This window comes from Bombus vancouverensis, chromosome 8 (assembly GCF_051014615.1).
Source record: "Bombus vancouverensis nearcticus chromosome 8, iyBomVanc1_principal, whole genome shotgun sequence".
Lineage (NCBI taxonomy): Eukaryota > Metazoa > Arthropoda > Insecta > Hymenoptera > Apidae > Bombus > Bombus vancouverensis.
In genome coordinates this window covers 7,823,925-7,851,877 of record NC_134918.1, presented here as the reverse complement: position 1 = coordinate 7,851,877, position 27,953 = coordinate 7,823,925, and the positions used below count along the sequence as shown (strand labels likewise).

At 34.8% G+C, this 27,953-nt stretch overlaps 2 protein-coding genes across 10 annotated transcripts in view; one reads left to right on the top strand and one right to left on the bottom strand.

The window, feature by feature from the left end:
• Positions 1-16,920, top strand: part of LOC117157477 (carcinine transporter-like) — a 19,016-nt gene extending 2,096 nt beyond the window's left edge. Inside the window, exons 2-10 of one of the 2 annotated variants that reach the window (XM_076620787.1) lie at positions 6,204-6,462; positions 8,125-8,335; positions 9,158-9,416; positions 10,150-10,342; positions 10,891-11,109; positions 12,354-12,568; positions 12,972-13,147; positions 13,969-14,141; positions 14,223-16,920. In XM_076620787.1, coding sequence (XP_076476902.1) covers positions 6,215-6,462; positions 8,125-8,335; positions 9,158-9,416; positions 10,150-10,342; positions 10,891-11,109; positions 12,354-12,568; positions 12,972-13,147; positions 13,969-14,141; positions 14,223-14,319 — 1,791 coding nt within the window. In that variant the 5' untranslated portion in view covers positions 6,204-6,214 and the 3' untranslated portion in view covers positions 14,320-16,920. Of the gene's footprint in view, positions 1-6,203; positions 6,463-8,124; positions 8,336-9,157; positions 9,417-10,149; positions 10,343-10,890; positions 11,110-12,353; positions 12,569-12,971; positions 13,148-13,278; positions 14,142-14,222 lie in introns of those variants that run through there. The other variant, XM_076620788.1, reaches the window with a different exon arrangement.
• LOC117165458 (carcinine transporter-like) lies at positions 16,241-27,953 on the bottom strand. 8 transcript variants are annotated; one of them, XM_033348844.2, is made up of 11 exons: positions 25,729-27,193; positions 24,814-25,195; positions 22,701-22,961; positions 22,199-22,394; positions 21,611-21,869; positions 20,449-20,641; positions 20,237-20,342; positions 19,401-19,504; positions 19,121-19,335; positions 18,552-18,727; positions 16,241-18,115 (listed from the first exon to the last, which is right to left on the bottom strand). In XM_033348844.2, exons 3-11 carry the CDS (start codon positions 22,955-22,957, stop codon positions 17,897-17,899), a joined length of 1,725 nt encoding a protein of 574 aa, XP_033204735.1. In that variant the 5' UTR covers positions 22,958-22,961; positions 24,814-25,195; positions 25,729-27,193; the 3' UTR covers positions 16,241-17,896. The 8 variants fall into 8 exon arrangements, with proteins under 8 accessions (XP_033204735.1, XP_076476897.1, XP_076476899.1 ...); XM_076620782.1 differs by lacking the exons at positions 24,814-25,195; positions 25,729-27,193 and adding an exon at positions 27,420-27,941; XM_076620784.1 differs by lacking the exons at positions 24,814-25,195; positions 25,729-27,193 and adding an exon at positions 27,420-27,941 and having other exon boundaries at positions 20,449-20,572.

Below are 27,953 nucleotides of genomic sequence, written 5' to 3'. Positions count from 1 at the left end.
AGAACGTTCGGATATTAGGCTATTTGGATAATACCGTGATATACATTTGCTACATCCATTTCGGTGTACCAATTAGGAATAAAAACATTAAAAAAACAAGTTGAAATGATTTACACAAGAAATAGAAAAATTACCACGGTATCTTAGAATGTTTTAGTATATTACGTACATCATTTTGCTTCTTTTGTTTATTTTTTCAGTAAGTGAAACACAGCGTCTGTGCCAGAATAACTAAGAGTAAGTTAGACGTTTCTGAGAAACTGTGACTAACTCCGAGTACAACATACGATAGAATGGTAATAATAGTGAAACTTATATACTAGGTAAACATTTCTAGTAGGCACTATTATGACAAAAATATAACAGTACAAAGTAACTTAGGAGTAACAGAATCATAAAGTTCTTTAAGGACCCTTTGTGAAGAAACGTCGATGATGGCATAAATATTGGTATGCTGAGAGTTGAAGGATAGACGTCTATAGAATTTTGATAGTATCTGTCAGATATCTGTATCTCGTTGAAGATCAACAGCATCGGAGATTTCCTAGAACTCTGGCTCATTTAACAGCTAATTATTTTAAAGAAGGTTAGACAGAAGAAATATGATAAATCCATTTATGTTGATTTTCTAATTATAGCGTTACTTGATGATTAAGTATAAGGTTGAAGAGGAATAAACTTACTAGATCAAAGTCCTTTAAAGCTTGCTTATTCTTTCGAAGATAACTAACAAATCCGCAAAACTTTGTAGAAAGCTGTTTAATCACAAAGTTAAATAGATCTTTGAAATAGAAAATTTGCCAGCTGTGTATTCAATCTTAACGCTAGAAACTAGCAAATCAGACAAAATCACTGACATCGGATTTGTTGTTTTTGGAATTTCTAAAAATATACAAGTGTTTTCGATAGCATCACTTAGTGTTCATCGATAGTGTTCACTTTTATTGGAACAGAAACGCGACTATATATACTTATCCATTATCGTGATATTTATCGTGACTATGTATAACATATTTAGATGGGTATCAAAAGGTCGGACGTTTTAATGATAAAATTATGTTTTTCTAAAGAACGTAAACTTAGAAAACTGCCTTCTCCTCGATGAACTTGGTATGTTTAAATGCCACGATCGACTAACAAAGCACTGTACTACAAAATACCAATCGATTCCGATCAGTGAGAGGTAAACTCACTATTCTAGAACAGGTGGTCAAACACTGCAATTAAGCAACAAGAATAGGACAACCGTGACTCATGTAGTCTTTCAGAAGCCAAAATGATTAACTCTTTGTACACTAGTTCTTGCATCATCCTGGCACACGGCGTTAGCGTTCAATTTTTCTAGAAGAGAAATTACTTCCATAAGCTCAATTTGTCGCAAAAAAGAACGCCGTAAACAATCATAAATTCCAAGATGAATAAGAAAAAAATAATTCCAACGTTGTCGCTGGACCATGGACTTTATCATATAAAGCGATAATTAATCTAACTTACTCATTGTGTATTACAACAAATTTTTATTTCATTCGTTGCTTATTATGCAAAAGCTTATTCGCGTTAAATATGGTAGAACTCGATTAATTAATCGAACTTTTACCGATTTGAAGCACTCACTTGAACGTGAGCTCGTATCACGCGAACGAAAAATGATGAGTAGCGAAGAAAATTGGTGAACTCTTGTTATATGAATTCCAATCGATCCATATAAATTGTCCGTCAGGAAAATCAGATAATTGGGATTGCAATCTTAAATAAAATTTCTGTTTCTATCGACTACAATAAGTGTTTTAATGTATCATATTAAGAAACAATTAACTCGATAACGCCATTATAAATAAATAAATAGAACGATAATTCCTCGAAAACGATGGTATTCCAATATTAATAACAGATTTCTTTCCTTTCTTTTCTTCGTTTTCCCTTACGACCAAGAAGAACACCAATCAATAGGAAGACTTACGGTTGGAAGTGAAACCAAACGATCGTTCCACTTTGTATTGTTACGAGTCTGTAAGTTTGACTTTGTAGTTTGTGCGAGTTCCGCGAGATCAAAACGCCATGCTGTATCTCGTGTGCATCGAATGAATTTCAATGGCTCGATCGCGATCACGATCGCTTTCCCTGATCGATTCGAAGGCGAGAAAACTGGCCCCGCAGGGAAAAATCACGTATGCAAACTATATGTATCCATGCTAGCCGTGATCGCTCTTATTAATTAGTTCTGGGATGTAATAGTTGTTCAAGGTGCGCACTTTTGTGTAACCGGTTACCGAGAACGTTTGACACACGCTTGTCCTCGTTGTTAAACGTCCAGGCCGGAACGGAAGCGATCGGTCGATAACGATCGTCCTGAGATCGTTAAGTCACTCGAGTTATGACGATCGTTACGAGCCTCCATTTTCATTGGTGCGTCGGTGGACGAGTTATTGCTACTCTGCTATGCGTTTTCAATCGGAAAAGGTCGGTTTTGAAGCTGTGTTCAATATTCACGCGTAGCTTTTGCTGGAGCATACGTTTCTCATTAATTTCACGGATCGATTACTTTGGGGAGGTTTCTTACATTTTTTAATCGTAAAATTATTGGTTGTAAGATTTTTTTGATATACCATATTCTAAGGGATCTCGCTTTTTTAATGTTGTAACAATTTTCTAGAAATTGCAATGTAATTCTTAATCGAATTTTTGAGCCAGAATTATTTAAAATCATTATATCTAGCAATGTACGAGAAATATCGCAATACTTGTTTCATATAAGTTATTATATATACACACAGACAAATTATTTACATGCACAAATATCGCTTGCATTTTTTTGTCAGAATAAGGACGGTACCTGATGGGAAAATTCGTATTAATTTAGGTGGTCCTGGCTTAACGTTAGGGATAAACACGTGTTCGTTTTATTGCACGCTTTACGCACAATCCGGAAATCAATGCTAACTTAGTCGATCGTTGTTCAAAGCGAACAATTTATCACAGCTGACTAGTTGCTACGTAGGAATGTGTTTATTCAGTATTTTTGTTAAGGAAAATGTATTTTTAGTGTTGTATACTTCATGTATATACAGATGCAGCTACGACTCGGATAATTACTGATTAATGATAGCAATCTGCTATAATTGACTAATACTTACTATAATACGTTTACGTATTTTGCATACAATTTCTTTTATCTTTTTTTTTTTTTTTTTTACTATCAGCAAATGGTGTTGGATCGAACGCATTATGTATCTTTTTCAAATTTTCTTATTTTATATTTTATATTTTTATTTTATAGCTTCCTTGAAAATTCTATGAAAATTAGGATTTTTAATGATTCGAAGATTAGAAAATTCAAAGATCGTGAGATTAGAAGATTCGAAAATTCAGACTGAACAATTTGGAGATTTGCAACCTTGTGAATTAAAAGATCCAGAATTTGTTAGACTTATTAAAAAATGGTGTATTCAAAAATAGCATATTCTCTTTCGAAGACATTTTTCTCAATGTATCCTATTGGAAAGTACAAACTTCATATATCACTTGAATCTCGATTAGAATCTCAATTAAAGTAGTCATCATTCCACACAATCATTATCGCCAAAAATGCCATTCAATTTGTGGCAGAAAAATTCTTTTCTCGTGTCCATCGGCATACCGTTGTAACGTAAAGTGCGTTACAGTATACGCGAAATAATTTATGCAAATGTTACCAAGCCTCTAGAAAATAACAGTTATGTCACGGACTGGTCACTTCCGGTTCTCTCGTCATTAATACTCTTTTTTTTATCTAAGTTCGTGGTAATCGCAACGAACATTAATTACACAGAACCGTAATAAATAACCATCTACACTTATGAAACATCTATGTATGGACTGTTTTAAATGTTTTATATATGCGCTACATCGGTGATTAATCGAACGCGATCATCTCGTAGATTTCGTGAAAGATCAAATCTAACCGCAATTATCTTACAAAAAATGTCATTAAATTAATAATATTTTAAACGAACTTAATTCTACGAGAAATTTCATTGAACGCCAGTAAATTAACGATATTTAAATAATAAATAATATTTCATCAAATAAAGAAATAATTAATCAATTAAAACTTGCAGGGACGATTTTATAATCGATTTAATCATCGATCTATTTTCGAAATGATTTGCAAGATTGAGATCTGAATCGTGTAAATTGCACGGTGTAAATATCATATCGTGTTGTACGATGGTTGAAAAAAAGCGAGTTTGTGCAAAAGGGGATTTCTCTTTGGGGTATAAAAGGTTTCTTAGAAGACGAAGGTGGTTGGGAAAGAGTTTAATTGGCGGCAAATTAAGGATTCAATTATCAAAGGGAGCAAAAGCTTTCGCGCGTATATTTTATATTGAAAATGATTGCTCTTGATTCAACGTTTATAACGTTGGCCTTCGTGAAGTAAAAGTAAAATGGCGTTCGCTAACGGTGTCGAATTTTTTCTTAACGATTCTAGTTGAATAATATCACGAATTTGTCGGGATTATTGTAACAATAATTTTACTTACTTGTTTTAATTATCCAGTAATTAACTGTAGTAATCGTTCACTGATAGAATCAAATTTTTATCGAAAATTTTATTTAAACAAGATTCAAAGATTCATACAAATTACTATGGCGCTACAATAATTTCGTTTACTTCTTTCATAAGCACACAATCTTTACGATAAATATCTTCCTTGATAATTTTATTTATGTAATACCTACTTGGATTTTTTAATAATTAACTATAATTGCTTTTTTATTGGTGCTTGTTTCTTAACTGAATAATCTTTAAAAAAAAAAAGGCAACAATCGTGCGACATTCTGCACAGTGTCAAAATAAGCAGGAACCGGAGGTATGGTGCTCTATTATTTAAAATTTTCATTAATTGCCTTTAGAATTAATTATTATTTACACATTACGCACGATACATTTTGTGTATTTCATGATCATTTCTTCTAAACAAACTCTTCTGTTCCAATGACAATTTACATCTGATTACATTACATTTTTATTTAACAATCCTCACGTCCCAAAAATATTATCTTCCTATTTGCAAAAAGGATCTAATAAGAAGCAAATTATTTAAAGGACACTCCAGTTAGAACGTACAAGTGACAGCAATAAGCCTTCGATAGTATCCTCCATTTTGCAATAACCTTGCAAAAATGTTCAAGGATCTTTCCTTTTCTCTTCCTCTCTAGCAAATTCAAATCACTTTTTCCAGTACACTCTGTATCACCTTGAATTAGCCTTTACCTAAGATTATATCGTGTCAAAAAGTAGCATGGCAATATATCTAGACAATACAAACATCTACTTCCTTTCATCTCGACTTTAGATTTCATCTTCTTCATCTTGATTTCAACAATGTGGTTCACCTCACCTTGAACCCGTTTAAGAAAATTTAGCGAAGAAGAGATTTCTCCGCTTAATAAGAGAAACATCATAACACGTTGATAAACATGAGAAATTATCCGGCTAAATGTAACGAAGAGATAGACATAAGAGAACTTGCTACTAAAACAACAGTCGCTCACGTGAAAGTACTCGGGCACTTAAACAAACCTTTGGTGATTTTTATACGAGACACTTTGAGATTTCATTGACACTGAAGTGAGACACGATCGTCGTAATTACATTGAGAAAATTTGAAACAGATCTAAACGTGTATATAGAAATTTCATATATTTATTGGAAACATATATTATTGTTATTTTATATATAAAAATTACCAGAGTATTTGAGCAGTCAATTATTCGCTAAATTAATAAGAATAATAAGCCACGATGTACGTAGTAAAATCATCATCATGTGTTATATACATATTAATTTTTCATTTAACATATATATTTGCGAAATATATATACATTGTCTCATGTATATATATCTTCAATATACAATCTCAGATTGATTCCAAATTTTACTATTATAATCTCGATAATCGTATCTCGTTAGAGTGCTAACGAAATTATAGAACGTTTCGTAATATGAAAGTGTTCGAGTACTTCCGTGAGCCACTGTATATCATAAGATCGATCACCTTGATCGTTTATCGATCTGTATTCGTAAAACACATAAAAAGGTATGAACGCATTGCAACACGAATTTATTCGACGAGCTAATAATACCCCATTCACCTTGAACTTAGTTTCCTCGTAACGTGTAATTCGAGTTAAGTAGGTGATCGAGGATCATTGATTCGCAGATATCGAGATAATGACAGTCATGGTGGAGTCCGTAAAAGCCGAGGAGGGCGAACGTCCGAAGATCGAAACCTTCGACGACATACTACCGTACGTTGGCGAGGCCAGCCGCTACCAATGGTTCCTTTTCATCATGCTCCTGCCCTTCACCTTCGTCTACGCGTTCCTCTACTTCACGCAGTTCTTCATCACGCTATTGCCAGCTGAACACTGGTGTACCGTTCCGGAACTCGAACGATGGAACCTCACAGACAAACAAAAGTAAGTGACACTTTATGTGCAATTTGTCTTATTTGAATTATTGAGTTATACGTAACGAACGATCCTACATAGTTTCTTTATGTTCGAATTTACCCTGTTACGCGATAGACATTTTCAGCTCGGGCAGATCGAAATGGTCAATAATCATGTTGATCGTATAACAAATCAATACATGTTTTCATTAAAGACGTTCCTTTCGATGTCTAGAATTAACCACCTTCTATAGGAGACAATTTACATGCATATGTACATATCTGTTCAAGTCACGTGCACGTAGTTTAAACCAGGCTTCTCGAAAGCCTGTTTGTTTTCCATGCAGGTCGCAATAAATATTCTCGACGACAGAATCTTCCACTTGCACGGAGATTTCCATTTTCTCAGCTGTGATAACGTATCGCATCGCGACAATTTGTTTCTTTAAAACCACAATATAATATCTGATAACTTGCACGAAACAACTGTGTTTATTGAATCAGGAAAACCCAGGTATCGCGTTGTATATGTAAATGCATATGTAAATATCGTGTCGTACGGGAGTGGGGGAGATACCTGTAACCAGTTTGCGACGAGATAAAAATAGTTGGAAATCGCGATTCCATAGTTATACTATTATCAACGTCTTTTTCACGTGTTCTATTTCAAGAACGTAAGGAATTACCGGTGAAAGGATAGGAAGTCTGAATGGCACGATTCCAACGAATCGTGTTACCATTCTTGACGACGCACGCGAGATCTGGTTTTCTGCGATGCGTCAACGAGGAAAATCGTTCGTTACGCTTGTTTTCCATTGAATCACCCTGGCCAAGGCGAAACTATCGCTTTGTAGATCGACGGTTTCTTAGCGTTCCGGGGGCCCGCCGGAAACCAGTTTGGTCGACGACCTCCGGCAGATTCTAGACGTTCACGTGTTCCGCGAACTGATCGGCTAGGAAATTCTTTTTCGTTTCGCATAATTTCTCGAATCTCCCCGCGTACCGTTTATTTGTCTGGAAATAGACTCACCGATACGTGCAGCGATCGGTAATTAAATCCCAACACAATTCGAATGCCTCGGAGTGCAACAGATACGGGACGATCGTCCTTCCAGCTCTTGCCTTTGTTCCTATTTTTACGGTCATTGTCTCTTTTCCTCTTTTGTATTTTGTGCTTTTGTTTTCCTGGTACTTTATTCTTTCACCTTTCCCATTTTTGATTTTTTTTTTTTTTTTTTTTGAAACAGCAGATTTATAAATAATAAGTAGGCCGCGGATTTTTATGCGAATTTTATTTTTACAGAAAATTTAAAAATGCAAAAATGTAAACACTATTAAAGATAATGTGTTATTACTGTTACTGATATCGTCGTTATTCTTTATTAGAGAAATTATTATAGATTTTTATATTGTTATGTATATTACTTTTGTCACTTTTTTTATTTAAATAGGATTCGAATTAAGTTTCAAGGAATTGGACTAATTTAAGATTAGGATTAAAAACTACGCACTTTTGAGTAGAATTTTCATCTTATTTTTCCAATTTCTCTCTCTCTCTCTCTACCATTTGCTGTCATTTTTCCTTGGTTATTTAAAAAAAGATAAGAAAATCAAAGGAAAATTAGTATTCTTAAAAATACTTCTTGCAAATTTCATCATCGTTAATGTAACGTATTCTTGTTTTATGTAGGATTGCACTATCGATCCCTCCAGCGTCGAGTGAGGAATTGCTGGCGGAAGGTGCGACTTCGTTTTCGCGATGTAACATGTACAATGTGAACTATACCGACATATTGGAGAGTGGTATCAGAGAGGCAGACCCATCCTGGCCAATAAAACCATGCCAATATGGATGGACCTTTAATCACACGATGATACCATACAAATCTATAGCTGTCGAGGTAAAATCACAAGAGAAAATTATATTCTTTATATAAAGTAACTTCAAACTTTCGACACCGATTAACAAATTTTTATTTAAATTAAAACTGTTGGAACCGTCGTTCTATAAATATTTACGGTCTTTCGTAAAGCTGCTGACGATAGCATATAATGCAGTCATTATAAAAGAAGTCCTTGTTGGTTGCACGAACTTAGACGTAGGTGTAATTACTTGTTATGCTGTTTGCATCTTAACAGAGCTCGTTTATAGCGGAACATAAAATTAACCTTGTCATCCTTAATTATTTGTACGTCTCGGCGTATTAAATCACGAACATGAATCCGTTTATATAATATCGCATAAATCGAAAAGTGAAAGTTACAACTGTACAATAGACAGATATTTCGAATTGAACGTATAAATACGCACTTGGTAACTTCTTACGACTCAAGACATTTTTATCGAATATTTATTGTTATTATTATTATTTCTAATTTCTATTTCTGCTATTTTATCACTAAAAAAGTTCTACTTAAATCGGGAGATACTATCTTCTACTTAACAAATTTATATTCCTTCCACTATGACAAATTCTCTAATCATATCCAAGAATTATGCAAACTACCTCTACTATTTTATTACTAAAAATATTACCAAAAGACTACAATTAACTAACCTACGACTCAGGTTCTCAATTCTGATGATATTAAAAAACTACGGAATTTATTACTCGTCCTTTCGTCGTCTTCCTTATTCTCTTCACCTTCTATCGATTTTCCAACCACGCGGTGTTTTTTCATAACTAGCCGCAATCGTAAAGCATCCCCCTTTTCTGTTTCAGCTGGAATGGGTATGCGACCACGCATTCCTCGGCTCAGCAGCACAATCGGCCTTCTTCGTCGGCAGCATTCTTGGAGGCTTAATATTTGGTTACATAGCCGACCATTGTGGCAGAATTCCGGCGTTGGTTGCGTGTAACGCGGTTGGTTTCGTCGCGTCTGTCGGCACTGCGTTTTGCAACAGCTTCTGGAGCTTCTGTCTGGCGAGATTAGTCGTCGGTACCTCGTTCGATAACTGCTTCAACGTGCTTTTCATTATCGGTGAGTCATCGAGAAAATTATAAGAGAGAAAAAGCTGTTGAGAATAGGAAAACTATAATTTATGACCTAATAATGAGGCACCGGTATCGGTCCCGTTTTACGTAACGATTAACTATTTATGACCTGTTTGAATAAATGTTTATTGCCCTATGTCGGTTTGTTTTTTCTTAAGTCAAATTTTTATTCGAATTTTACGATATCAATTTTAAGATATTTAATGGTAAATGATTTTACTGAAACTTTATATTTTGGAATTATATCTCGTAATTTGAAATTTGTTGTGTAATTGTATATCTAGTTTGGTATTAAAATTACATGTGTCTAGGGATACTTTAAGATATTTTATTTTAAACGACAGGATACTTAATTCTGTATACTTTTCTGGTATGAAATTGTATCTTTCGAGTGACCTATTTCCCTATGGAGAATAATCTTCGGTTATACCACGATTACTGAGGCACTCTCCGTTCGATATTGAGATGAAAGCAGTGTTCCTTTTAAAATTCTTTTTAATTCAAAACGATCTTACATTGTCGATGTTAATGATTTATAAAATCTACAAATAAGTCTGAATATTTGAAATTAGATTGGTAAAAAACGAAGAAAGGACAAACCTAAAGGAAATAAGGAAACAATATTATTGTATCAAATGAAGAAACGAAATTGACGAAACATTTGGGAAGATTTCTATAACGATGTAATACAATAACGATATCACGAATTATTCTTTCAGTGATCGAATATGTCGGTCCGAAATATCGAACTCTGGTAGCGAACATGTCGTTTGGACTTTATTTCGCGGCAGCCTCGAGTCTTTTGCCTTGGATCGCATATTGGATCTCAAATTGGAGGATCCTCAGCATGGTCACCGCGTGTCCTATGGTGGTTGCGTTTGTAGGACCATGGATTGTTCCTGAAAGTGCACGGTAGTTTAATTCCAATTTCTTTTTCATTATAAAAATATAATACAAAGAAATTTCGTAAGTAAATTAGTATACGATAGTATAGTAGACATTTAATCTTACCTCGTCCTTTGGATTATTTTTGTATCTTCGTATCATCGGAAAATTCTTTAAAAATAATCCTCAAAGAAATATAAGAAATTTCTTTTACGTTAAAGTTTCTCTTAAAACATCAAAAGTCCTTTGAGACCGGACCATAAAAATTCCAAAATTATAGCTGAATTAAATTGGGTAATATTTTATCCAGCAATACATACTATCTTGGGATCGGTTATTACATCGATTCCTCTGTCTCGTAAATAAAACATAATAAAACATCTCAAGGTCAACATCTTTCTCTCGATAAGCCATCACATTTTTAGCTGTACAAAATAAATGATTGATGCGTAACTAGACAGCTCTATTCAAATTTGCACAAAAAGTTTGTCGATACAAAAGGTTGGTGAAAGTGATGATTTTGAAAATTTCTTACAGGCTTTTATAACGTTTGCGTATTTCATATACTTCCGTAGTTGGTACATAACCAGTGGCAGGGTGGACAAAGCGATCGAGATGCTGAAAAACTTCGCTAAAGTGAACGGTAAAGAGGTGAAGCAAGAAATATTCGACGAATTTGAGAAAAGTTGCAAGGCGATGAATGAGAAGGATCAATCGCATAATCAATACACTGTCCTACATCTCTTCAAGCTGCCACGACTTGGTCGTATCACTATCATGCTCATCATTTATTGGTAAGTTAACCTTCAATCGAAACATCAATCGAACAAACTACACAGCTAGAACTTTTTACTTGTAAATTCTCAGCAATGATTACAATATTATTTTAGAAAAAACTAAGACACCAGAGAAATTTATAATCATATACGAAAAGATATACAGGGTGGTTGGTAACTGATGGTACAAGCGGAAAGGGGGTGATTCTACGCGAAAAAAGAAGTCGAAGATTGGGGTTAGGTTGGGGTTAGGTTGGGGTTAGGTTGTTAGGTTCTGTAGAAGAAGAAGACGTTGTATTAATAATCAAACTTCAAGCAGAAACTGCCTAGCAACGGCGTTTGGAACCTTCTCGATGCTTCCAAACGGGTATAGAAAACAAATGCAATCGTACAGCGAGAAAAATTCCACGAGGCTGGCATTCGTGTGATTGCTTTGGAGAGTGATACATCGAGCATTTTCAACAATCGTATTTTGCGCCTAAGATTAGTTTACGTTTAGTGAAGAGTTATCCCGTTGACTGTGGATTCGTTTGAACCCAAAGACATTGTTAATAGTGTTCATTAAACTTATTATTCATACAATTTATTATTCACTAATTTTATCATTCGTTAAACTTATTATTCATTAGACTTATTATTTGTTAAGCTTTGTGATAGTTCTGTATATACGTGTAAATATAATCTCGGCTTTGTGAAACAATGGCTAATTCACGTGAAGAGTTGTTACAAAATTCTAACCATAACCCGACATATATTTTCGACTTCTTTTTTCGCGTACAACACCCGCTTTCCGCTTGTATCACCAGTTGCCAACCACCCTGTAGATAAGAAAGGTATTCAATTTTATACTTCCTTTACGTTTCTTATATTTTCTTTGTTTTTAATACTACGATAATTCTGAATCTTCCTGCATTTCCTAAAATAAAATTAACTAAGAATATGTTCTTAACTCTCAGCCTCACGATATTCCAATTATATTATACCGTTAATTCAACCAAGTTACCAATCAGCCTCGACGCTACTTCCCTGTCTTTATAAAACCAGTATTAAAATAGACACAAATTACCATAAACTAGATACAAATTACTCGAATGAACATTAAGAGAGTATATGGGGCATTTTATGTGGGTCATTAAGAACCTGCTTAAGTATATAATTAGCATCGGTAAACGTCAAACGCGAGGGAACGAGTATGCGAAGGATTAATAAACGATCTTGAAGTCCAGCGTGATTTATGTATGACTCGGCTGATTTTTTTCTAGGTTGCTGATGGTGTGGGTGTTCGACGGCCACGTTTGGAACATGAAACTTCTGGACCCCGACGTTTTCACGTCGTTCTCTTTAGCGTCCCTCACGGAACTTCCGGCCGCTGTTCTACTCGCCCTTTTCCTCGACAGATGGGGCAGACGATGGATGGGTTTCGCATCGATGTTCCTCTGTGGCATTTTCTCCTTCGTTGCCATCGCTACCCCCTCTGGTAACATTTTTTCTTTTTTTATTTCTTAATAAATGACTTGTCAATCGATATTATTCAATAAAATAGCAGGAACGTGTGAATAGCAGTGAGAAAGCGGGGGTGAATTTTATAGAAAAAATCCGGTTTTATCGATCGACGGTCATTTTAAAAAGCGCTTTTCTGAAGCTTCTCCAGCGAAAGCTTTGGGAGATTGAGAAATGAAAGCTCGTGCTTGATGTAAGAATAATGTTTTCTTTTTCGCCTTTAAATCCTATTCCATTAACGATTGACATTTATTTCTCAACGTCACATACTCGACAGGGATGACATTTAATTTTTAATTGGACCATGCGTGCATCGGGCGTATGTATCGTGCGTGGAATGCGGCGATCGTGGCATTTACATATTTTTCAACTTATTCAAGGTTCGACAACGGTTGCCATGGCGATTATAGCGCGTCTTGGGGTGAATATCGCCGCGAATATTGGTTTCCAATATGCAGCGGAAATGCTGCCGACTGTGGTGAGAGCTCAGGGCGTGTCTTTGATCCATATCATCGGTTATATCGCCCACATTTTGGGACCTTACATTATTTATCTGGTAAGTGAATCGAAATTTCTGTTAACGACATCGTATTTCTACGATCCGAAAATTACTCAACCTCTTTTTTAATTTACGACTAATATTATCTGTTATTGAAATACGTTTTTTTAAGTTGGTTTAATTTGTAGGAAAATTATGTTCCTTGTCGGGCCATGGATTCTTCTTGTGATCTTACGAATCACGGAAACAAGATAGATTTTCGATATATTTTGTGAAGAAAATGTAACTTTTCTATTGTCTATAATTATTTACAGGTTTGCGATACTACACTATAGCTTCGTTTCTAAATGAAACGAATGTTTACAAAATCTCGTTACACAGGTAACACCAATGATCCTTTGTATATTGACAACTTCTTCAAATTCTGTCTTTAACCAATATTCTTTATTAATATTTAAAAAAATATTAAGTATATATTAAGTAAATATTAAGAAAATACGAAGAGGAATATTTGCGAGGACACTCTCGATTATTGTGTAAGTTATTCTGTTCTGAATTATAAGTTAACCTCAAAGTATACTATTATTTGTGTAATGTTATTACCGAAAATAAACTTATGGAAGTATCCATTTATTTCCCGAAAATCGAAGGGAAATTAAGGAATTAGCAGAAAGCGGAATTAATCGCTATTACTTCTAAAAGAGGTATAAAGGAAGACGTATACAGGGAGACGTATAGAGAGAGACGTATAGGGAGACGTATAGAGAAAGACGTATAGCGGGAGGCGTCTAAAGGGAGACGTATAACGGGCGACGTATAACGGGAAGGCATATAAGGGGAAGGCGTATAAAAGGGAGAATATTTTTCGTTTAATTTAGGCTGACATTGATCCATCCTTACCGCTGGTTGCCCTCGGTTTGCTGTCTTTTGGACATGCCTTCCTGACCCTTGGCTTGCCAGAAACGTTGAACCAGGAATTACCAGAAACCCTACAGGAGGGGAATGACTTCGGCAGGGAACAAAGTTTCTGGTGGGTTCCGTGTATATCCTCGTAAGTATAGATTCTATAATATTCTTCCTCCGCCTTATGTCAATATAAATTTACTAATAATCGTTTATTTCAATTTGACAGGAGCAAAATGCTTAAAAAATCTTATAGAAAGAAGAAAGGCCTTTCAAATCCAGCGTTTACTGGCAGTGTTCAAAAAATGGATTGTACTAGGCTATAGCAGTTAGATTTGGCAACGGCATGAAACTCGACACTGGCATGACTCATGCCAATGACGTAAAACTTTCCAGTGGCATGATTCTCCCCAGTGGTGTGAAACTTGCCAGTGGTGTGAAACTTGCCAGTGGCCTGAAACTTGCCAAATTCGTTGTAAATATAGTTATTAAACTTGTGTGTGTGATGTTAGATGTTAAGATATTACGAACGTATTGAGATTGGAGAGCTATCGAGAGAAACTAGGAGGAAGTATCGATTATTGTAGTGAAAGAGACAAGAATCGTCAAATTACACAAGATATACGTTTAAGCAATTAATTGACGCTTCATCGACGAAGTAGCTTTGTTGCACACAAGATAATTTTCTTTAAAGTGTATCTTTTTTTAATTGGAATGACTGTATAAAAATGTGAAATTTAAAGAATTAAGAACGCGGCATTTAAAGTACGTTGCGTTCACATATTGCGATGTAATTATTACTATAACGTCGGTAAAGTGTTGGAAATGAGAAACGATTCAAGTATCTTATGTAAATATACAATTAAATTCAGTATTGGATATACGTATTAAAGGAAACGATATATAAGGAAATAATATACCATAGTATTTATGCATCTTTCGCTTTAAAAATCGAAAAGAAAGATCTATATCTTTTTCTTCTTGCTCTTTTTTTTCTTTTCTCGTTGAAGGAATACTCTAGTTGAATTGATTTAACTATGAAATACCGTGAATAACAAAGGATTGCCACGAGACTCGAAACACAAAAAGAGAGCTGTCTTCGCGCATTGTCAAGCTTTCAACTTGTCTCCTTTATTACGAATCGCCTTTGTATCAATATAGGTAATTCATAAATCGCCGACACTTGAAATGAGAGTTTCGATCGACTTTGAAACCGAAGTGTATTTTGCGTTCGCTCGATCAACGTGGCTTTTTTTCATCATCCATTTATGCATCAACACGTTGAATGCTTTGAAAACTCTGAGATCTCTGTTATTTAATTTAAATATATACATACATATATATATATTATTCTAATGAAACATCAAGATTGGAATTCTTTTATGATATTTTCATTTTTATGATCTTTCAGTATTAATGCGAGAAATATCTCTATTTGATATATTTAGATATAATAAGAATATTACTTCTAATAAGTATCCTTGAATCCGTAATTACTGATCATTCATAAAATGGAATGCATTAAAACAATTAATTGCTAAGCGTTCATTAGCTACCATCATACCCAATTGAGATTATAAAATGAAAGTTGTAGGATCTTTTTAAGCAGAAATTTTTTTTAATACAAAGAATATTAACATAATGTTCGACATTCTTCCGAAATTGTTCTGTTTAAATCCAATGGAAAAAGCAGTAAATAATTTATAGAATTATATACAAATTTTAGAAGAAAAATTGATAGATAATGAGTTAATTTTGAAAATGCTCAGGTTTAAATGTTACTTGAAACAGATCGAAACTCCGTCACGTGTTCAATTAGAAATAGTAAAATTCTGATTCGTGAAGAGACGCGAATATTTCCAATCTCGTTCCTTTCGATCCTCCGACCTGTTCGTCTTAAGCGCACAATCTCCGTTATACCACCTTTAAACAATGATTCTAGCAACTAGAATCATTCGATCGTTAGAATCATTCGCGTACTTATGAGACTAGCCCCTGCTTTCAGTTACCGATTAAAAAGACATACTATTGTTCGTTGCAAATATCAGCTATCGTTCCTCAAAACCTGAGATTCTTTGAAATATTCCTACGCTAGAGATTCAACTGTACATAATTGTTCAAGGCTACAAGTTAGTTCGATCCTCGTGATGCAATGGATAATAATTCGATCGTCTGGAAAATAATTCTGGACGAGAGAATTCTCATTTAACCCTTGACGGTCGATGATTTTGTAAATCACGTACGATATCGTAATCAGGAATGAATTCTTTTATATTTTTAATCTTGAAATTACATAGGGCCAATACATATTAAGCTGAATCGCAAATAAATATTAAGGGAGTCTTAAGGAGTTATAATATCGACATTTCTTATCAATACGATAGTGATATAATAATGTGATATAGTACAGAGTGTTTCGTAACTGATGATTCTTCGTATTTTCGAGAAAATAAATTTTGAATATGTTTCGTGAATGTCGTGTGAACACGAGTTGACAAAGCTTCAGAATTTCATTCTCTCGAACGTCGTACGAAAATCTCTCGTTTTATATTTTCAACAGATCCTTTCACATAGTATTATTCTGTACCACTGGTTATTAACCACATTAACTAACCACTGGTTATCACAGTATCAATTACCAGACACCCTGTATAATACAGAATATTACTTCAAATACCCGTATAATGAAGCATTTCATTTTCTATAATTAATTATAATTAAGTTCGGCTGTTAAGGGTTAATACATTGTAACATAAGTGATCGTTATCGTAGAACTCCTAATTATAGGATGGAGTTAGATTAGACGTATAATGATGAACGAGGATCATCGAGCATTAATGTATTTAATTATAGAGATATTTAGCAGTTTATTTTTGTTCGGGGGATTCGTCGATGTGTGTGCAAATAAAAAGTAGAATTGTTTCTTATATTAAGGTTTATGGAAGTTTTATTCGGTGAATCAATCTTATGGACGTGAGTGTATACGCGAATGTATACGTGAGTGATGATTATGAATACTATGAATAGGTTTCTTCAGATTGATTGCGTTGTTATTGGCACAACGACGAACACTGATCGTCATACGACGGCACGATTTGCTTACAATATTCTTTCCTTTCTTTTTTTCTTCTTCTTAAACCATAGAAACAGTCAATTAGAGTTATTTTTTTTTTTTAATGTACGCACAACTCGTTTTAGATAGATAAAAGTCCAGTAGTTGGTGCTGAAGAAATTATAACAATAATTTAAAAAGTCTTCAAGCTTGGATTTTATTAATATTGTACGTTATTTAAAATCGTACAAAAAAATATAACGAATAGATAAATAATCGTTAAAAATACGTGGATAATCGTTCAAAAGATATAAAACTGTTTCTTTTCACAAAGACAAATTATCTAAACGTACTATTTTTTTAAATAAGATTTTGTTCAATATATTCCAGTGAAAAATGTTAAAAACATTAAAGGAATCAAAAATTTAAATCTCCCTAATTTATTATTTACGTAATTAATAAATTACGTAATTATTAATTTACGTAACATTTTCGATATTATTCTACGTAATATCTTTGAATATCAAATTAGCACCAACCGCTGAACGATTCGAACGTGCGTAACGCAAGTGAAAATTAGCATTAAAATTATAAAAGCTCTTAAAAGATAATAATAAAAATTATATAGGAACACGATTTCTAAGCTCGCTCTTTTTAGAATTAAGGCTTACAAATTCTTAAACGTAAACGATAAAAATAAAAATTAATGTAGGAGAATAGAAAAATAATATGTTCCGATTTTTTCTCGTACAAAAATCGTCAGACTGATCCGCTTGTAATATTGTTACTTCTAAAAAAACACGAATCCTCCTTCGTGTTTTTTAATTGAATTATTATTAAAAATCAGATAATTATCGTTGACAGGAGTGATAGTGTTGATGTCCATTGAAGTGTGTCTTATGGTAGCAAGGCAACGACCAGAAATGTTGGTCCCTTCCGAATTCTTCGCCTTGCTTGATAGTCTGAGGAAGATTCTGGCCGACAGTTTCCGGCAGGAACAAAACCAGTGCAGCGCCAAAAAAGGACACCGTGCTGATAATGAGCATTGGAAATCCCTCCCAAATTGCAGCCTAATGAACAAATATTAATTTATATGAGCAAAGGTTAAATACCATGAAAATCTGGTCAAAGTATTTCTCATTTAAAAAGTTTCATTAGAAAGTTTCAACCAATATAGTTTCATATCTTAAGTTATTCCATCATTTTTTATTTTAAATTTCAATTTTTTGATTAAAGATCAGTTAAAGAAAAGCGTTGGTTGCAACTTCCAAAACGGACTTTCTAGAAAGTGAGAAATATTTTGATCAGATTTTTATAATATTTAACTTGTTCTAGAAAAAAACTATTTTACATTTTCATGAGAAAATTTACATGAGAACTTTTTCATAATTTCTAATAGCGCTTATTGTATTTTTTGGAATAAATTAAAGAGAAGTTGAACGTGGATGTACTTAGCGGTGTTTCAAAAATGTTGTAACAACAATAGTAGTATAAATATTTATTTACCGAGTCAGTGATATATGGCGCCAAAGAGTGTGCAACTATTCCAAAAATATGAATGAAAGATACGCCCTGCGATCTGACTGGCGTGGGCAGAAGTTCTACTGCATACTGAAGACCAACATTGGCTGCCATGTTCAGACAGAATCGCGACAATATTGACATTACTAATTTCGCGAGCACTGGGGAATAAATTAAAAAATACAAAATTAATCCTGGGTACACAATACTTGATTGTAAGTTTAATTAAAAATATAGTCCGATCGAAGCTTAATCAAAATCATTAAAATTTCACACAAACTTTAAACTTCTATAAATCTCCAAATTCTAGAAAACCAACATATAGAAAATTATTGCTTCTAAAATGTGCACACCTCTTTCAATTTCGCCACTAAATTAATTCCTAATAATTCCTAAATTCTAGCTCCATCAAAATAATTATTTTCCAAGATTAATACCTTCGAAGTTGCCAAAATTCTTTTACATTCATCATCAACTTAATTTCAGATTTTTCTCAATAATACGTCATTATAATCGTTTTAATTTTACTTTAATAAACAGATCGATATATTTACTGGAATGCAGCATAAGTTCAGCGATACTGAGTACACAGGTCATTGCCATCGTGAGAAATCCGCAGAGTCTACGACCCCATCGGTCGAGCAACAGGGCGAGTAATAACCCAGCTGGAAGTTCTGTGGCACAGGCGATCGAGAACGACACGAACACCGAGCTCTGGATAAGTTTTAATGAATACACGTGACCGTCGAACGAGATCAGGGTGAAACACCTACAAGATTGTATCGGTTATTTATGAAGGTTTTCTCGCAACATGAACTCGTATCTTATACTTGCCAGAATGCAACTAGAAGAATAGTGTTTCTCGCCAACCGTGGCGTTTTGAACAGATCGAGCAGCGTCGCTGATTCTTGAATTTTGTCCGGTGCCTCCATGTTACTCTGCAAGAATTTATTTCGAGAATAATTAACGAAAGATATAATACGAGTCGTGCCTTTAGCCCTTACGCAGTTCAAAATTCATAACACACTGAAAAGAAATTTTATTTTCATTTTATTCGTCATTAATAGATAGCACGAACAGTGGCACTTTGCATTCTGTTTTATGGAATTAGTCGGCATGGCTTTTGATATCGAGATTTATTAATATAATGGGTGGTTGGTTGATTAAATACTTTTCTGATCCGAAATACAGTCGGGAACAAAACTAAGTGGATTAGTGGAGAAAATGTAAAAATTCATTTCAATCATTTGCTAAACTATCAGCATATTATTAGAAGGAAATATAATAAATAAAACTCAAGTATATGAGGCTGATACTAATTTGATTATACTTTCTTCACATCTATTTCCATTAACTATAGCAGCTTATTTTTATCCCCGATTGTACTTGTAAATTGTAAATATTTTATAATTTCTATATAAATTCCCAGATTTACTTCAAATTTTGTACGAGATCGATATAATACCACAATGGAATCGCGACAGTCAAGTTTCATTTCATATTTCATTTTTCATCGCGTTTCATTTTTAAAACCTGTTTATGCATGTTAAAATACATTCGCGAGTCTGTGTGTTTTCGACGTGAATCAAATATATCTGTCAGCACAGATTCAAGTACTGTACCGTATGATTTCGCGTAAGCTTTCTAGAATTCTATTTGATCGAACTTACGACGAATATATCGCAAATACGCGAGTCTGGATTTCTGCGATTGATCCTAGCTATTCTCCGTAGTTTCTCAACAACCTTGTCCATCATCCCGTTGGAAACGTACCAGCTTGAACAGAGCAAATACGAGTGATATGGATCGATAAGTAAATTTGCATAAATCTCAAAGCGCAAGTTGAGAATTCGAATAATCGAACGATTAGGAGTTTACTTACCGGGCGCTCTCGGGAAGAATCCACGGTGTGATAGCGACAGATAACAGCGGTATGGCAGTAACGTAAGTAAAATATCTCCAGTTCGCGATATAATAGGCTATCCATGGTAAAATTGTACTGGCCACTGCGAAGTATACGCCAAAGGCGATATTCACGACCAACGTTCGTTTCGAAACAGCCATATATTCGAGCACTGCGGGATAATTGATCGTCGATGACTCTCGGAATAACTGATTATTATATCAAGATACTTAACGACGATTATTCTTTATGTTGCAATAATAGAACATGGAAGATTTATCGAGTGAAACCGGTTATTATTAATATGGAGCAATTGATGACGAGCCGAATGAACGATACCATCAACATAATTGTAGGATAATTGTAAGATTATAAATATAATTCCGATTTTAAATTAATCCGTTTACTCTGCAAACGTGAATGTTCCGAGTTTGAGCTGGTCCGTATAACAAAAAGCGCTACATAATGCACGTGTTTTGCTTCTAACGTATTTAAACGAATTACGTGTTGAAAATTTTGTGATAATTTTCATTTCGAACGAATATACAGAGTGGTTGGTAACTGGTGGTACAAGCGGAAAGGGGGTGATTCTACGCGAAAAAAGAAGTCGAAAATATAGAATAAAAATTTTTCGTTCGAGGCTTTGTTTTCGAGAAAATCGACTTTGAATTTTCGCTCGATACGCGTGCACTTTATCGCGTCTCGTTATAACGGATCTCACTGTAGATCGTCGTCTCGATGGAAGAATTAAAAAAAAAAATTTGTATTCTATATTTTCGACTTCTTTCCGCTTGTACCACCAGTTACCAACCACCTTGTATAACTCGATTTAAGAATATCAAGATATAACTATCCTCGACGACATGAAAATCGATGAAACGATCTTTAACAATAACAAAATCAATATATTCATCTCTGGTGGTGGCGAAAGCTCTTGAATCAAGAACTCGAACCGTATAGTTCAATCGAGTACAGCAACGTCAAAATTATCTTCGAGGAACAATTCATCAAAAATTTCTCACGCAACATCATCTTTCACGTAATAGAAACATTGACTTGATACTAACGTTATCTCTCGCGTGACTGAAACATTGGCTTATCGGTCGAACCTCTCGCACTTTCTACTTCGTAGAAGGCTTACCGATAATCAGAGGAATGTTGATACAGTTATCGAACGCCAGTCCAGTGAGAAACCTACAGACGGCGAATGACCAAAAACTATTTGCGCTGGCAGTGAAAATGGAGGCAAAAAGGGCGATACCATTGCAGAACATTAAAGCTGGGATACGACCCTTGTGATCGGCGATCCAACCGACTAGGAAACCACCGATGATGGATCCGCAGAAGAAGATGGCCTGCGCCGTCGATACGAGGTATTCTCGGTCGCATACCCAATCTAGCTAATCACCAAGGTTAAGAGTTAGTCAGCGAAAAACCAGATTCATATTTTTCAGAATATAATTTTAATCCTGCTGCGGTCTTCGAATTTTTATATCTCGGTTCTGCTCGCAGTTCGATGAATGAAAGAGTTCTTTATGCTCTGAAAAAAACGTTCGCGTAAAATCGGAACGAGGAATCATCCGTACTAACAATTATCGTCTTATACTTTCTTTAAACTTAAGAAATTTACTATAACAAGGTTAGATTAGATCGGAAATGACCCAAAGAACGCAGCAGAAGTGTAAGAATTTCGAAGCATGCGATTCAGACAACGATGTGAATACTTCACCTCAGTTCCTATACTAGGATATGGAATCTGCGTAAAATTATACTCCCATTGAGTACATTTTATCGTTTTGTTTGTTTGGAAGCCCGATGAGCTCAGGCTCTTATCGCTCTTCAACAGCTCTGTGAAGTTTACGTCCTTCCGTTGACATTGTTCGTAATAAGGATAAACGTTCGTCACTGGAATCGCTATCTTAATCCTAAACACCCCATACGATAGATGATTGATCATTTTAATTATTAAAATAAGAACCAAAGTCCAGACAGAGTAATCCAAAAATATCTTGTATCTTATCGTGAAATTTTTCTACAATATTTTCTACTAATTTTCGAAATGTTCGAAAATTCGAGAAATTCCAGAAATCGCGATATCTCGCATATTTTTCACAATATTTTAAAGTCACTTTCTACGAACAATCAAAAATATCGTTCAAAGTTTAAAGGAGCTTTCGTTGCTACGTATATCTCCTTTTCTTTCTTTCCTTCATTATACATACCTCTCTTACCTCTCTTCTTCGGTGAAATTCGAGTTTACTAATTCGCCTATCCTGCACCAGTGTTTCGTGGGAATAATCGTAATGAAAAATTGCGAGAAATACAGAAACGCGTACGTCGCGCCATAAGGTAGTAACGACAATAACAACAGCCATTGATATCTCCCGTAGTCACCGACATACGGCAGAACATCATCGAAACTTTCCAATCTTGGTCTCAATCGAGTCGCTTCAGTGGGCAATATAGAGTTACTCTTCTCGTCCTTCATTTCGCTGAAACAGAATCCATCCTTGATTTCCAGGCGTAGCAGTATAAAAGTCGTATAACAAAGTTTTCAGTCTTCTAGTCTTTGAAATAAATGTCATTCGGCAGTTCCTTTGATGTTTCACATTCTGTGATTCCAATTACAATGCTCCTTTCCTCTCCCACAAACAGGAAATTATTTTCTGACAGAACGCAGGAACAATCTTACCCGTCATTCACGTTTTCCCCTTCCATAGTTCGAGCAGCAAAGTCTCAATTATGATTTTAGATTTTGAAAGGCAACGGAGATGAAAGAGGAGACCCGATATGCTGATCGAAAGACGTTCGGAAATGAACTGAAAGAACGAGCGAAGTCCGGCAACTGTTCGCTTTGTTTTCGATTCGGTTAAACGTTAAATTAAGTGTAAGTGTTTGCTCGAGTGCCGGCCAATTACTGTGCCGGGAGTCAAGTGAATCGTGACACGCGACTCGTTCAAATTGAATTGCATACGAACCACGCTCGCGAGATCATCTTTAAAAAGGGCTGATTCGGTATACGCGGCGATGTCAACGTGATATCTACATGTCTGAGGAAAGTTTCGACGAAAGAAATAGCCTCGAGTGCTGGTTAATGGTGTTCGAGTTATCGTTTGGATATCGATATTATAGATTTGCAAATGAGATAGAAGAACCGAAGGAAAGTTTGTCGACTCTGTCATATTTAATTAAATGCAGGAGAAAAATTGAATGGAATAATTTTCTGATTAATATTGTTTGTTTATTACTCGTAATCCTCTTACCCGGCGACTTAAGGGTGACTTCCGGTTACAGTGCTTAACTAAACTAAGTTTTCGATCAATATATTGAACTCTATTGGAAAATAACCGAGAAAATTTTAAGCCATCGAAGGCTAAGAACAAATGAAATAATTGAAGGTTTTTCAAACCTGTTTTAACACTAATATCAGGGATATAAGAAGATGGTACTTTTGATGTATCAACGCAATTATTTGATTATTTACCATTCGTTAAAACAGACGGTCTTAGGGACTGAGGTGGTTAATTAGATATTGAAAAATTAAAAGAACCATTTCCAAGTTAAAAGTAAAATAATATATCGATCTTTCGCAAAATTTTTATATCAAATTGTTCATTTTCGTATCAGATAGAGCAAAAGGTTAAACTGATATGTTTACTTGAAAATGGATTCAGGGAAATTAATCATTTGCCAATTAAATTTAAGCGAATACGTGAAACAATATTATCATATGGAATAAACACGGAAACGAAACAGCTGACAGAAAAACCATCGATTTCGAGACATCGATTAGAATGACTAATGTCATTGTCAGGAGCGAGAAAGTGGTCGAGTGCTCGAAATAACTGACCTGTTTGGAAAATACGACAACGAGAAACGTTCGTGTCTACGAGCCATCGTGTCTACATAATAAATACTTGCGTGTGTACGTCTACACAAATGGCGGCATTTTTAAAATCAAAAATAGAGTATATTACCCTTGATCGTCCAAACGAAACAATTGCTTATAATTACAAGACATTTGATACAGGACTTTGAGAAATCAATATGCTACAATTTGTTGGAAACATTTAGCTTGCACATAAATCACATATGAGCCAAACTGATAACGTTACATTGCACTGAAACTGAGGACTCGATCGATTCTCAAAATTCCAAATACAATCTTTTAAATTAATTTTCATTCATTATCAAGAATCCAATCAAAATTTCTTTTTCCTAATTTATTAGTAACATTCTTAGGTAGAACTAATAATTATCGCTTCTCTTTTATAAACGATTATCAAAGCGAAAAATTAAATTCAGTCTATAGAAGAAAATGAATACAAAAGTTGAAACCCTTACCTGTCACCAAACGATTCTTCTATGTCTAATTAACGATAGTCTCACGACGTCAAAGTGAAAGTCCAAACTGATCGTTTCTCGTTGCTCTTTGTTCAAAATATCGATCACGATTAATCAGGCACTACCAACCACATCCACTAATATCACTGTCAGATCGATTAACAGCAAGGTATGAAATTAGTAATTAAGGGCACCCTCGATCAAACCATTTTTCTCTCTCAACGTCACACTAAATCATGTCAAATGTATCTTTCCGTTCCAAATGTCGTCGACTAACTTCCAACGAACAAAATGTCTCAATACACTAAGTTCGATACCTTCGTGTTCTTTGTGGAGATAACCGAAGAATTTTTCCGTTATTGTAGCATTTTCGTTGCTGCTTCTTAATTTAAAAGTAAAGAAATAAAATTAGTTTGAAAAAGCAATTAAAGTAATTCACGTAGGTTTCTTTGAAGACGGCGGAAAATCGATGATAAATAGAAATAGAAATAGAAATAGAAATAGAAATAAAATAAAATAAAATAAAATAAAATCTGCGATTAAACGAATAATTAATACATGTTATTTCGAAAAGGAAATTGGCGATAAAATAGGCGAAAAACAGTTTCTATTAAAAAGGTTATACGAATAATCAACGCAGTTTGCTTCGAAGCAAAATTAGAATTGGCAATCGAGCGAATGATTGACGATTTATTTGGAAAAGTTAGCGGAATCAATGACTAAACAAACGAGATTTCGTTAAACACACGATTTCCTTCGTAAAGAAAGAAAAAGTAGATTTGTTGATTACACGAATAATCGCTGCAGTTTATCTCAAAGAAGAAATAGCGCGGATGGTCAAACAGGCGAGAAACAAGGTTTCTCCGGGAAAAGAAAATAAAATAGCTGATCGAGTAAATAGTAAATACAATTTACCTTGAGAAAGAAGCAGACTCGAGCGATCAACACTGTTTCCCTCGAAGAAACGCTAAAATTAATGGTCAAACAATCAAAGTAAGTAATTTTTCTCGAGGATAAAGTAGGATCAGTAGTTAAATCAACAAGATTGATACAGCTTCCCTTCAAGAGACACTATGATCAATATTTATACAGGCAGTCACGGAATCTCCCTTTCGACTGATCCAATCATTGAGTGAAACGATTGTATTCGATGAAATTTTCCTCGAAGATGAAGCAGAGTCGCAGATCCTTACGTACACGACCGATCAAGTTTCCACGGCAATAAACCTAAATTCTCTGGCTAATTGAAAATATAAAGGAGACACGACCACATTTCCATTTAAAGAAATGCAATTGTTAGTTAAACAACGATAGGATTTTCTTATTCGAAAAGAGAGGAGAAAAACGTCCGATGTTCACGAAGTCTTGTACAAATATGAAGGGGAAACCGGCTCGCGTATCGCTGATATAGAAGCTTGCTTAGCGAAGACGAACACGATACTCGGTGACACGTGTTTGCCAATAAAAAAGGAGAGAATCGAAGAGAAACGGAACGAAAGGAAGAAACGTTGATTGACAGTGGAACCGGCGAAACTAGAAATAGTTTGGAAAACACGATTTTCCGATCGCGAACATCGAGGACCACGTGCTCGCGTTGCCATTGATCGAACTCCATTTAGGTTTGCGGCAAATCGTCGCAACAGCGACGTTGGTAGAACAGAGACACAGAGTTCTTCTGTCTCACAAAAAGCAAGGTGCATACATATGTATTTCTTTGTTTCTCCAAAGCATAGTGGCGCCACGCCGGAAACCGGTTGTCCGAAGCCAGCCATACTTTTCAATGGTGTTGAAATGAATTGTATTGTCGTCTTGTCGCGTACTAAAATTGCGATATATGGACGGTGTTAAAAATTGACGTTGAAACACAACTGATTTTTGCAATTTAAATAACGGATGTATTGAAACGAATTCAGTGGATTTTTCAGGTAAATTTGTCGTTTGTTTTACCGGGTTTGATCTTGGATCGACTCTAGTATATTTTTCATATTTAATTGAAATGGGGAATTGCGTTATGTTATTTGTTGATACTCTGTAGGTTAGAAATGTTAGCATCGTTATTTTAGAATTAATATTTACAAAAGGCATAAATGTAATTGAATTCTAAAGAGGATTAATTAAGAATGCTCAAGCTTTTTGTGAGATTGGTTTTTTCTTGCAAGCTACCTCTATAAATTAGACCTCTCCTGAAGGGACACGTAGTTTCGTCAACCGGTTTCTTCTAACAAGATTCGTAGAATTAGCTTTTTGCGAAGGGACTGATTTATGAATATTGTTTCTTCTGAAAAGACTGCTTTGTTACCATAAAAAATCAAGGACAGGTTTTCGTAGTTTATATTCACCGAAATATTCACACACACAATAATTTCGAACAGTACGATTAACAAATTACTAGATATGTCTGTACAAATTTCACCTTACGCTCGAAGATACAAGCAAAGCGAAAATTAAATTTCCAAAATCAAATATCAAGAACAGTAAATAACTATATGCAGAATATTCTTCTAGCGAAAGACAGACAGTCTCTACTCACTATGTACATACGAAGAGAAAGATACACACTACATTCCAAACACATGTCCAAACACAGGAATGACCTCGTAACTTACATAACACCACAACTGAAGAAATTACACCATATAACATTGAATGTGACGGATGTAATATGGCACATCAATTATCGAACAAAAAGTTTCATAAAATTCAAATTAAAAGAAATATGGGATCGCGAAACACACAACGGGTGTGCATAAGTTATGTACGTAACTTCCAACTTACACACATGCAATAGGTTTAACCGTTACTGGCGTTGATAATAACAGAAGCACAGTCATGGATCCGTTACCATGTCTAGCGTTGTTTCAACGAGTTTCATTCCCACTTGATTTAGTGTCGCTCCTAACCGCTGGTTCACGCAACAGAGAAGGATAAAATGAACCACGACAGATATACAATTACATACTTACGTACTATATGGTTCAAAGTCTATAAATAATATTGTAGACGGTATAATTAGAGGCCTTCTGTACTATTTCCGCACGCAGTAACGTCCCAAACGTATACACGGAAAACTTTAAATCGTAGCACAATTGAAGCCAGAAGAAATTTTAAAGTGAGCTAAAAAATGAAGAACAAGCCGAAGA

What these genes read in the sequence shown, in the direction of transcription:
- LOC117165458 (XM_076620782.1), bottom strand. Translation starts at nt 27,484, where the DNA reads ATGTGCCATATTACATCCGTCACATTCAATGTTATATGGTGTAATTTC. An exon ending in ATTCTTCCCGAGAGCGCCCG is followed by an intron (nt 20,343 to 20,448) that starts GTAAGTAAACTC and finishes GCTCTGTTCAAG; the next exon opens with CTGGTACGTTTCCAACGGGA. An exon ending in GTATTTGCGATATATTCGTC is followed by an intron (nt 19,505 to 20,236) that starts GTAAGTTCGATC and finishes AAATTCTTGCAG; the next exon opens with AGTAACATGGAGGCACCGGA.